This window comes from Somniosus microcephalus, chromosome 7, assembly GCF_052327205.1.
Source record: "Somniosus microcephalus isolate GS21.2 chromosome 7, FLI_Smic_1.0, whole genome shotgun sequence".
NCBI lineage: Eukaryota > Metazoa > Chordata > Chondrichthyes > Squaliformes > Somniosidae > Somniosus > Somniosus microcephalus.
In genome coordinates, this window is record NC_140993.1 from 240,625,065 (window position 1) to 240,638,029 (window position 12,965).

General features: G+C 45.2%; 2 protein-coding genes across 2 annotated transcripts in view; one reads left to right on the plus strand and one right to left on the minus strand.

Annotated features, from left to right (window-relative positions):
• Positions 1-12,965, plus strand: part of LOC147115177 (fer-1-like protein 6) — a 904,394-nt gene that overhangs the window by 712,153 nt on the left and 179,276 nt on the right. The window lies entirely within an intron of this gene.
• The window catches only part of LOC147115183 (fer-1-like protein 6), a gene marked incomplete at its 5' end in the record, with an annotated part of 214,587 nt that overhangs the window by 123,384 nt on the left and 78,238 nt on the right, over positions 1-12,965 (minus strand). Inside the window, 3 exons of the mRNA XM_085993912.1 lie at positions 2,707-2,856; positions 9,060-9,194; positions 12,206-12,330. Of these exons, the coding sequence (XP_085850038.1) occupies positions 2,707-2,856; positions 9,060-9,194; positions 12,206-12,330 (410 nt within the window). The remainder of the gene's footprint in view (positions 1-2,706; positions 2,857-9,059; positions 9,195-12,205; positions 12,331-12,965) is intronic.

The following is a 12,965-nucleotide window of genomic DNA, read 5'->3' on the forward strand; positions in this document are numbered from 1 at the left end:
CTTTCAGCCTAGTGAGCACCTGCTCCAAATTGGCAAGGTGCTCGTTGTCGTTTTCTCCTGTTATAAGGATGTCGTCTAGGTAGCATTGAGTCCCCGGAATCCCTTGCAGGACTTGCTCCATAGCTCTTTGCCAGATAGCTGGAGCTGATGCTATTCCAAAAACCAGTCGGTTGTACTGGTACAGGCCTTTGTGTGTGTTTATTGTGAGATACTTTTTAGAGGTCTCCTCAACCTCCATCTGTAGATATGCCTGTGCCAAGTCAATTTTTGTGAAACGTTTCCCTCCGGATAGTGAGGCGAAAATATCTTCTATCCTCGGAAGAGGATACTGTACCGTGTGAAGGACCGGGTTTACAGTCACCTTAAAGTCCCCACAGATGCGAATTTTTTCTGTTCCTCAGAGTTATTTTTCAATGTTTTTTTCATGACTGGAACGATGGGTGTTGCCCATTCGCTCCAATCTATTTTGGATAATACGCCTGCCTTTTCCAAATTCTTCAGCTCTGCCTCGACTGCCGGACGTATTGCGTATGGCACCGGTCTTGCCTTAAAAAATTTTGGAATTGCTGTATCTTCCACTTTTATTGAGGCGGTGATGCCTTTCAAGGTTCCTAGTTTCTCTTGAAACACTTCTTTGGCGTTGGCCAAGATGTCTTTTAATCGTTCAGGTATGATGTCATCATTGTTTTTTTCCTTACTGGTCACCGTCAGTGCCTGAATGGAGTGCCAGTCTAAACGTATCTTCCTTATCCATTCACGTCCCAACAACGGTGGACCACCATCTTGTAGAATGTATAAATACAACTTTTGTATTTCTTTGCCGTTGTATACCACAGGCACCCTTATTTTTCCTTTGGGGTAGACTTTCTGCCCCGTATATGTTTTTAAGATAATGGATGTGTCTTTTAGAGGTATATGCGAAAATAGCCTCTCGTAATCTCGTCGATTTATTACGGTTAGAGCTGATCCTGTATCTAGCTCCATTTTAACTGGGGACCCTGCTATTGTGAGGGTAACCCAAATGGTTTGGTAATCCTCTTTCGCAAGTACATTATGTAATTTGAGACAGCTTAGTCTCTTGTTTCCGGAGTCGCTGTCGCTATTCTGATCTTCGGAGCTATTGTCCGTCATCATTTGTACCTTCCTGTACTTTTCTTTATTGATTTTTTGTTTTCTGTCAGTGGATTTATTTTGTCCAGATTGGCATACCCGTGCAATGTGTCCAATCTTACCACATTGCCTGCATGCTTTGCCCTTGAACCAGCAGTCCCTCTGGTTATGAGTGGATCTGCCGCAGCGATAACATCTTCCGAACTCCTGTGTCATTTTATGGGTGCCGAAGTCCTGTGTCTCTTGTTGTATCTCTGCAGCTCCTTTTGCTGCTGCTTCGTATGATACAGCCATACTGAAAGCTTTGTCCAATGTTAAATCTTTTTCAGAAAGCAGTCTTTTTTGTGTTCCCTCACTTAAGCGACCGCAAACAAATTTGTCTCGAAGATAATCCGATAGCCCTGCTCCGAATTGGCAGTACTTTGATAGCTTTAATTCGGTTAGGTAATCAGCGTTACTTTCATTCTTGTGTTGATTTCTCTTGAAGAACTTGAATCGTTCCGCTATCAGCAGCGGTGTTGGGTTTAAATGCTCCTGCAGGGTATCAACAATTTCTTTAAAAGTCTTGTCCTTTGGTTTGGCTGGAGTGATTAAATTTCGTAACAGCCCGTATGTCTTCGCGCCCATTAAGTTCAGAAGTACTGAAGCTTTTTTTTCATCTGTTATTCCATTTGCAGTGCAATAAACCTCTACTCTTTCCACGTATGTGGTCCAATCTTCTATTTCGCCATCAAAAGCCTCAATATTACCAGATTTAGGCATTTCAGAAAAGATATGGCGCTTCCCGCGCTTTCCTGCCGCTGCTACCGATAACAACGCTGTTTTACTGTGGTTTCCGTTTATTCACTGTTGGAGACTCGTTCCCGACGGAGGTCTAAACGCTGACCTGCTTGCCGCGCCAGCCGTCTCTCGAGTGCACCCTCCCAGTCCGTTATTGCTTGCCTCCGATTTCGCTGCCTGTCTCAGCTGTAGAGCCCGCCGCTGGAGCTCCAGCCTGACGCCCAGGAAGGATTAGCACAGTACCTGTCACCAGCTTGGCCAGCTGGTGAAACCACAGTTTCTATTACTTCCTTGAGTCTTCTGGACGCTGGAGGAATCGATGTCCTTGAGGTGCTGCCGAATTGCAGGTAAGTCCGTTTCCACTTCGTCGCCACTGTAGTGTCCGTGTGTAGATAAAGACACTGAAGACAGGAGTTGGTTCATAGGTATTTACTAAGCAAGTCTGGGGGGGGGGGTTCTAAAGGATATACACAATACACAGGCTTATATAGCCCAAGTGGCAATTACCGGCATTACGCACACCTGGGGCTCTTAAAGGCACATACACCATAATTGCTCTTAAAGACACATACACCACAGTAATGAACAGAGACTGTTTTAAAGTGTGTGTGTGTATAAGTGCAGATTAACTTATATAAGTAATTATGTATATTCATATTTTTAATTCTAGAGTTTTAGTATACCATTATTGACCATCTATATAACTAACTTAGCGATGTAGGCTCCTACAAGCACAGCATATCATCAGTGAAGCAATTTAAGTTAAGGAGTTCAATGGAATAATATAAAACTTGACCCCCCCCAATACATCCGTACCTGCAGAAGTTCAAAGGCTGCAAGGAGCTCACCACCAGGGATGCTGCCACAATACACTGGGTAATATTGAAGCACAGGGGGGGCATAATCCTGTCCAGCCAGCCTCATAACAGGAAGAGCCACAGTGCTGCCAATGTACTCCGCTTTACCCTGAAATAAAGGTAGCATGAAAGAAGATCCATCATTTCCAGTCACCTTGCTAATACACATGCTTCATCTGTGCTGACCTAACAGGGTGAAAATGAACTGATAGAAGTGGATAACCAGTTTCTCTAGTGTCTAGAAATGACAGTGAAATCAACGGGACCTGGGTGTCCTTGTACACCAGTCACTGAAAGCAAACATGCAGGTGCAGCAAGCAGTTAGGAAGGCAAATGGTATGTTGGCCTTCATTGCAAGAGGATTTGAGTACAGGAGCAAGGATGTCTTACTACAGTTGTACAGGGCCTTGGTGAGACCACACCTGGAGTACTGTGTGCAGTTTTGGTCTCCCTAAGAAAGGACATACTTGCCATAGAGGGAGTGCAGCGAAGGTTCACCAGACTGATTCCTGGGATGGCAGGACTGTCGTATGAGGAGAGATTGGGTCGACTGGGCCTGTATTCACTAGAGTTTAGAAGAATGAGAGGGGATCTCATTCAAATGTATAAAATTCTGACAGGGCTAGACAGACTGGTTGCAGGGAGGATGTTTCCCCTGTCTGGGGACTCTAGAACGAGGGGTCACAGTCTCAGGATACGGGGTAGGACATTTAGGAGTGAGATGAGCAGAAATTTCTTCACTCAGAGGGTGATGAACCTGTGGAATTCTCTACCACAGAAGGCTGTGAGGCCAAGTCACTGAATATATTTAAGAAGGAGATAGATAGATTTCTAGACACAAAAGGCATCAAGGGGTATGGGGAGAGAGCGGGAATATGGTATTGAGATAGAGGGTCAGCCATGATCATATTGAGTGGCGGAGCAGGCTCGAAGGGCCGAATGGCCGACTCGTGCTCCTATGTTTCTATTTCTATGATCCTAAATCATGACCTGAACTGCAAGTGTTGGAGCTTTTCTCTGTTTCAGTTTACTAGGTGGATACATGAATAATAAAACCAACATTTGTGTACTTGCAGATGAAGTGTGCAGGCACGTTAATTGTAGAAAAACTGTGATGTTTGGTTGATGATTATTGATGTAATAAAACTCACTACGCACTTGGTTTGAGTATAAAGCAAGGCTTTAATCAACTTGTTTCCAGAACATGGAGGTCTAGTTGTACTTCGCTAGTTCCTGTCTTACAAAATGTCCCTGGGCAAGCTGGGCCCATGCCCGAGTATTTATACTCCTTGGACGGCGCCACCAGCTGGCCGTCCAGCGTTATTTCATGAGCCGTTTCTTCATGGTGATGAGATTTATAACATTCTTCCTGCCTAAAAGATATGGAAGTCCGACGACTTCCTCCTAACGGATTAGGCGGACCACGAATAGCCGCAGTCTTTTAGATCTTTGTTTGTGGCTGGAAGGCACGTCTCCTCGGACTGTGTCTTGGTCCCTGGGTCGCTTGGTCCGTACTGGTAGATCGACAGGGCCCGTGTCGCCTTGAATGACCCGAGGGAGACTGGGGAGATCGTGACTCCGGGTGCGGGTCCCCACAGGCGCAGAGCTGGCTTCATCTTGTTTGATAGCTGGGGATTGACCGGCGACCTGGCTTCAGGTGGCCATCCCACGGGGAGCGCTCGGCTCCCTGAGTGGATCCAGTGGAGTAGCCGACAGATCTCTTGATGTCCCAGGTAGGGCGTCATCTTCAAAAGAGCGCAGAGTGTCGGCATCATTACCGTGGGTCCCTCTAACAGTTGGGTCCGTGGGACCGGTTGGACAGGGAGCCAGATCCTAGAGCGAAACGGTGGACTCCCGGCCATCAGGGTACCGCACGTGCGCGTACATGGGATTAACATCCATGAGTTCCACCTTGTCGACGAGGGGATCGTTTTTGGAAGATTGGACGAATCTTCGGAGCAGCACGGGGCTGGGAGCTGCCAACCATGACGGTAGGGACGTCCCATGAGTGAAGCAACGCTGGAAGCTGAAGAATCGCTCGTGAGGCGTGACATTGGTGGACGTAGAAAGAAGAGTCCTGATGGAATGCAACAAAACAGGGAGCACAGTTTCCCACTGCTGGTTTGGTAGGTTGCGTGACCTCAGTGCAAGACGAACAGCGTTCCAAATGATAGCGTTGTATCTCTCAACCTGTCCATTACCGATGGGATGGTATGGTGTCGTTTCACTTGTGGCGATTCCCCGTTGGGAAAGATAACTTTTGAGTTCACTTGACATGAAGGAGGGACCCCGATCAGAGTGGATGAAATTGGCCGTACCGCAAAGGGAAAAGACTTGATCAAGGCATTTGATCACTGTGGAAGTAAGCATATTGGGACAGGGGAAAGCAAAGGGAAAGCGTGAATATTTGTCCACCATAATAAGTAAGTAGGTGTTTCGCGTTGAGGAAGGCAATGGCCCTTTAAAGTCAATGCTGAGTCGCTGCATAGGGTGTATGAGCGAGCCATCCGATGGACGGAAGAATTGTGGTTTTAATTCCGCACAAATTCTACAGGAGGAGCATGTTCTTTTCACATCTTCCGTAGAAAATGGGAGATTTTTAGATCGCACAAAGTGCAACATACGGGTAACGACAGGATGGCATAAGTCAGTATGAAGATCCGCAAGAGTCGAAGTTGACATAGAAGAGTAGAATGCCCGCGTGAGGGTATCCAGGGCCACATTCTCTTTGCCGGGTCAATAATGTATGGTGTATCCAAATGCGGCCAATTCCATCCTCCAGAGTTGTATTTTGTTATTCTTGATCTTAGTGCATTTCCGGTTATCCAGCATAAAGGCCACAGAGCACTGATCGGTTATAAGTGTGAAATGGCGACGAGCGAGAAAATGACTCCATTTACGTACAGCTTTGATGATGGCCGTAGCCTCCTTCTCGACAGGAGGATAATGGAGCTCGCTACCCTGCAAAGTTCTGGACAGAAATGCAACAGGTCGACCACCTTGATTCAAGGTAGCAGAGATCGCCACCTCCGATGCATGGCACTCGACCACGAAAGGAAGATTTTCATCAATGGAACGAAACGTGGCTTTTTCCAGCTGTCTCGAGGAGGTTGAAAGCTGAAATAGCCGTTGCCTCCAATGGAAGTGACTTCGCGTGAAGCAGGGGCTGGATCTTGTCGGAGAAGTGGAGTATCCACTTCGCATAATAGGTGAACATGCCGAGTGCCCGACGAAGAGAGCCGAGATTCGTAGGGGGAGGGAGCTCCTGAAGTGGACGAAGTCGCTCCGGATCCGGTTTGATGACACCGTTACCCACCCAGTAGCCAAGGATGTTGACTGATGGTACTGATTTCACAGATTTGGACTCATTTAAGGTTAAGTTGCGACGACGGAGAACGTCAAAAAATTTCTGGAGATTGGCATCATGCTCCTTCTGGTCATGGCCAGCAATGGTGATATTATCCAGGTATGGAAAAGTGTCCATTAAGTTCTCCTGTTTGAGTAGGCTATCCATTGCCTGTTGAAAGATGGCCACCCCATTGGTGACCCCAAATGGAAGGCGACAAAACTGATAAAGCCAACCATTGGCCTCAAAGGCCGTATACTTTTTGTCAGAGTCCTTTAACGGTACTTGATGATATGCGCTCTTTAAATCAAAAGTTGAAAATACCTTGTACTGGACAAGGTTATTGACCATATCATCGATGCGTGGTAGTGGGTAAGCCTCCAGGTTGGTATACTGGTTAATAGTTTGCGAGTAATCGATGCAAAGATGTTTCTTGTGTTGCTTCAGAGGATTTTTAACAACAACGGCTTGAGCCCGCCAGGAAGATGAACATGGCTCAAAGATACCGTCAGCTAGAAGACGAGAGATTTCTGCCTCGATAAAGGATCGATCATCTTGGCTGAAACGTCGTGATTTAGTGACTATGGGCTCACATCGGGGGGAAAGATTGGCAAACAAGGAGGGCTCGTCAAGCGAAGCCGCCGAAAGCGCACAAAACGGTACTATGGAAATAGTAAGCTCCGGCTTTGACCCTCCAAACTCGAAAGTGAGTCTTTTGTGTTGTTTCTGGAAATCCTGTCCCAGGAGCACATCACTGCATAGGTTTTTGAGCACCCTGAGCCGGGTGGAGAAATAAGTGCGGCCATTGAGAATAAGGTCAACAAGACAAAAGCCAGAAGAGTTGGTGGTCAGTGTCGTCAGAGCCATTGCAATTTCCCTGTCTGAGGGGTAAATACGCAGTTTTAATTTACTGACAGCCCGCTCACTAATGAAGCTGTCAGAGCTGCATGAGTCGATTAGTGCGCTCAAAATGTGTCCATTTACCAAAACCTTCGTGGCTGCATGGGATAGACTTTGGGGAAAAACAGCTGTGATGGGAGGAGGAGCAGTTTTACCCTTGACAGCTGTAACTTTAGTAGTGGTTCTTGGGGGAGGTGCAGTTTCATAGATAGCAGCTGTAACCTTAGTAGTGGCTCTTGGGGGAGGAGCAGTTTTATAGATAGTAGCTGCAAAACTAACAGGAGCTCTCGACCGGTATACCTTAGAAAAGTGGCCTTTCTTACTAACAGAGGCTCTTGACTGGCATACCTTAGAAAAGTGACCTTTCTTTCTGCAATGATTGCAGGTTGCGTTACGAGCAGGATAAAATTTCCTATAATGGAACACACCTCCACAGAAGAAACACTTCCTTCCAGATTGCCAAGATGCCGCTAGGGCAGGGTCGTCATCAGTGAAGGCTTCTAGGGTAGGGTTGTCATCCGTTAGGTTAGAGTCATCATCAGTGAGGGCTTCCGCCCGAGACCTATCGAAGGAGTCATAAAAGTGATAGCAGCAGCCCTATGCACGAGGTAAAAGATAGGTATCTGCATTCCTCTTTGCTAAGTCCAGGGAACATACCTGGTCATAGGCAGCCTGTAACTCGAGGGTTTTATTCTCCAACAGACGCTGGCGTATGAAGGGAGGCATAATTCCATTAATAAAGGAATCATGAATTAACTCCTCCTGGTACTGCTCAGCTGTGACAGCTTTAAGATTACAATCCTTGCTGAGCCTGCGAAGTTTCTGAAGGAATTCGTCAAGTGATTCCCCGGGTTGTTGTCGAGTTGTGGCCAGTAGATGCCGAGCAAAAATTTCGTTTGGGGCCTTAACATATAGTCGCTGTAATATTAGGATAGTGGAGTCATAGTCTACACAGTCTTCAATATAGTCAAACACATGAGGAGATACATAATTGGCAAGTATCTCTAATTTATCAGGAACATTCTCACCACATACCCTGAGGAAGTTGCTGAAGGTACGATACCAGTGTTTCCATACCTTAGCAGTTGTAGGTGAATTCGGGTCCAGGTCAAGACGGGCGGATCTGAGTAGTTTGTCCATGATGGATTGATTACTATGCCGGAGTTCCCTTCTGCAGTTGAAGTCATAGCTGGCTGTTCCCGAAATCACTCCGAGCATGGAGTCGATATCAGGTTGATTAAATTGACGTAATAAAACTCACTACGCACTTGGTTTGAGTATAAAGCAAGGCTTTAATCAACTTGTTTCAAAACAAGGAGGTCTAGTTGTACTTCACTAGTTCCTGTCTTACACAATGTCCCTGGGCAAGCAGGGCCACACCTGAGTATTTATACTCCTTGGACGGCGCCACCAGCTGGCCATCCAGTGTTATTTCATGAGTCGTTTCTTCATGATGATGAGATTTATAACAATTATTATTTGTCATATTTCACAATTAAGAGTCAATAATAAAAAAAAAATTGCAAACACCAGACAGCAGGGCGATGCAGTAAATTGGTGCCCCAGTGATCTGTGCCATGAGAAGAGGAGATATGGGCTCATACCACCTGAGGTTGCACACTTGAATCACCCATGCCAAGAAGGGTAAAGAAAGTGCGCCTTTCACAACCTCAGGATTTCCCAAAGCACTTTACAACGAATGAAATACTTTTGAAGTGTAGACACTGTTGTAATGTAGGAAAGGCGGCAGCCAACTTGCGCACAGCAAGCTCCCACAAACAGTCTCAATTGACGGGAATCACCTCCCCATGGAAAGGGAAGAGGAAGTCAGTAGGATGCATCTCATTGGGTTACTGTCTGCCGCTTCTCAGTGGCTGGATCAAGAGTGAAATTGACACAGGCAGTCTGAAGGAAAGGCATGAAATGACATGGGATTGAGATAGAAATAAGCAATTCAAGAAAGAACATGGGCCAATAAATAATAAAAATGCAAACGCTAATAACTGTGCTTTGAGAGAAGATTTTTTCCCCCCCATGATACAGACAGATTAATATTTTATACTTACGACTGCATCTGAATCATAAACCTCAATAACCACAAGTGGAGGAGCCTCACTTATTTCCACTTCTTCACCATAAAGGTGGATGTTATTGAACAGGAGCATCTGGTTCCATGTTGGGGACAAAGTCTGTGAAATAATCTGTTCAGAATCAAAGAAGAAAAGAAGCATGATAGAAGGTTTCCGACCATGGTATTCTTGTTACATTCTTTGGCCCAGAAATTGGGCTACTGACCGGCACGAGTTACCGCCGCAATCCTGGAAAAAATTGGCAGCCGCCACTGTAACGCCCTTCTCTGGCGCGGGACTCGGCAGCTGCCATTTTGGTGAGGGCCTTAGTGCTACCGATAGCAGTGATGGCCCTGGAGATGCAAATATGGAGAGCGTGATGTCAGTTGGCGTGCAACGCCGGCTTAACGCTACGCTCTGCGAACTTGGACCTTAGCGCTGAGTTTAGCGCTGGGTCCTAGGCTCGCTCTGAAAAGCGAGCGTGCAGCAGACTGACAGAGATGCTGTCAGCACTTCTTAAAGAGACACACACATCTTTCAGGTAATTTGCATTTAAGCTTTTGGACTGGATTTTTTATATTTTATTGAAGTAGTGGCTTGGGGCAATACATGTTTAAAAAAATGTTTTAAGTATACAGGGAGATCTGCTGGACGCTTGCAAGGCCTCGAATGGTAAAGGAAAGCCTCTAAGACAAAAATAGCTGGAAATACTCAGCAGGTCAGGCAGCATTCGTGGAGAAAGAAACAGAGTTCACATTTCAGATGTGAATGCTGCCTGGCTTGCTGAGTGTTTCCAGCACTTTATGCTTTTATTTCAGATTTACAGCATCCACTCGCTGAGGGAAGAGGAAGAAGCAGAAGAGGAGGAAGCAGATGAAAGGATGCAACCCAGACAGCCCCTTTCTGGCCGGGATATCCGGGATGGAATCATTCGCCTGTGGTACCAGTGACCACAACCCCAATTCCCCCTTCAACATTTGTCCCACACATTACCTTCCCTCTGTTACTGACCATCACAGCGTCCTCTTGGCCACAATGCTGAAATAAAAGCCACTACAAAGCATAATTTCCAATCAAACTTTATACATCTATCCATCCAATATGACATCAAGAAATTAACTAATCATACTTGTGCATTCCCTTCGTGACTGTCTTGTGTGTGCCTTTGCCTATCCTGCTGATGTCATGCAGTGCTACTCCAGTGGCTGCAGCATGGCTGGTGGAAGGCTGCTGACTTTCAGTGGGGACACTGCAAATGGCCTTGCTGGTTGACCTTAAGGAGCTGGTGGCTGGGAGTGCGAATTCGAGTGACGGTGTTTCTTCTTCTTCACTCTCCTCTTCCTCTTCTTGGTCAACCACTGGCTGGGCAGGCTGCATTTCTTGGGTGTGTGAAATGAGGAAGGCACAAGTGTGGAGTTGTGGTGGGGGGAGGATGGGAAAGCAAGAGGGACATGCGAGAAGGAGGATAATGTATAAGGATACCAGCATCTTGTATCTTTTCAGCCCCGCCGCTGGCCAAGGACTCAGCCACGCCCCTGCCAAGAATGGCCAGCACCGTCTCCTCCAATGGGGTGAGGTGAAGCTAGGAATAGGAGGTGTGCCTCATGTTTCATATAGATTGTTGGTAGGTGAGTGATTGGGTGGGAGGAGTTGTGCATTGAGAAGCATGTGAGGCTAGTGGTGCATTTGGAAGGAGATGGCTAAAAACTGCATATTTTAAAATTATTTTTAGTTTTTTCATTTTAGAAGGCAGTTCCCCTTTAAGATGCTGAGTGATCTGGCAGCAGGTGAACTGGCATGCAGTTTTCCCTATCCCTCCTTCCTTCCTTACACAGCACACCTTGAATGCCACAGCACCAAGCAGCAATCTATCTCATGGTCCAGCAAAATACAGGCAATATTTGTCCAATGGACGCAACCAAATTGGAGCAACATAAACTTAAATAGGTACCCTGGAGATAAAGGCTGCCAGGATATCCCTTTCATGCTGCAAGAACAAAACCGATACCAGTCACAAAATGCCTAATCTTTCCTCAATAATTAGAATTCCCAATTTCAATTATCTGTACAATAATAACCAATAAACCACAATCAATATGGATTCAGAAGAGCAAGATCCTGCTTAACCAACCTCCTGAACATTTGAGGAAGTAAGAACCCAAGTGGACAGCGGTAAGCCCTATGACATGGAGTACCATGACTTCTCAAAGACTTTTGATAAAGTTCCACACAAAAGAATATTAATTAAACTCAAAATTGTGAAGATTCAGGGTAAGCCCTGGGAATGGATTGAAAGGGTAGGAAACAATGAGTACACATTAAAGGAGTTATGTTGGAATGGGATGGGATGGGGGGCAGAGAATACTGAGTGGGTTGCCTCAGGACTCAATGTTGGGACCACGACTGTTTCTAACTTATATAAAATGACCTGGATTCAGAAAAGCAATGCAAAATGGTTACATTTGTAGATGATACCAAAGTAGGAAGGGCAGTGGAATAAGAAAAGGCAGCACAAAAAATACAGAGCGAGTTGGACAAAATATGTAAGTGGACAGAACAATGGCAGATGAAATTTAGTGTGGACAAGTGAAAGAAATGCAGATGATATGCGTACTCCAGGGATGAATCTGAGAGACCTAGGAGCCATAGCAGACTCAATATTGAGTTATTAATATTGATAAGCAGGTCCTGGGAAAGGAACACTGCTGTGTTGACTAATATTGGAGTTCTAAAGCACAACTAAAATCATGAAAAGAACACGTTGTCAAAAATGATGTATTGATTTCATTAAAAATGTGTCTGGATAAACAGCAGTAATTAGGTTTCCCGAGGCTATACTACAGTCAATAATTTTAATGATGCTATTGTATATTTGTGTACTGTTATCACTACTATTTATCAGAGAGCGTGCCAATACTTGCTATGCAAATCTTTGTACGAACAATGGACTGACCCATAACACTACGTTCAGGAACCAATCCAAAAGCATGTAAGGACATGGGTTGCTTAAAATGAGTTTCTGGCAAACTGAGGGAACCAGATGTACTGCATGTTATGATTAAACAGTGGAGTACATCAGAAAGCTTTATCTATGATTGCAGTGGTTACAATTCCTAACATATTATTAATGTATCATTATTTACCTTAGTGGTCTGACAATGTGAAACGAATGTCACTTTAGCAAAAGGATCTGAAAGACCACTGCTGTCAGCGGCCAGAAGACCTCTCGCCTGGTACATGTGGCATCGTAGCTGAAACTTATGGTGGTCTGTTCAATACAAGAAGTTCAAAACACAACTGTTAACAATGTAGAGACAGCGGTTAGAAACACAGCACTTTATTCGTTAATAATCACTTGTTAGCATTACTGATCATAGCTGGTTAAAGAAATGGGATCGCATCCTAAGCCTGGTAGAAAATCATTTTATGCAATCATCTCTTATTTCTTTTAGTTAAAGGAGCTTGTGTCATGAGTGTTCCCAAATATAAGTCCTTTTAACTGAAGTCATCGTGGAAAGGTGCTCTTAGCACTTTTCATAAGCAGCAAATAGTTTTCTTGCAACTTTTTTTTTTAAAGAATACTCAGGTCACAATGGGAGCAAGCTCCCATGTGTTTGACATAATCTTGTCTGGTTTGCATTCCTTAATATTTGAACTGGTGACACATGCTGCATGTGTTGGAATATTTGTCTTTTGAGGATAGAGGTCACACGCTTCCAACACTAGTTTCTGATACCAGAAGTGAGCTGTTGAAGTTGTCAGAAAAAACTTTGATTAAGTTCATTAACTGGGTGGGAGAGCTGGTCCAATCAAGCAGGATGTGTTCCAGCTTGCACATACTTAAGGGCCCTAGGCAGCTGTCGCCGAAAAGTCCAGCTCAGACCTGGCAGGAAAGGCTCTAAC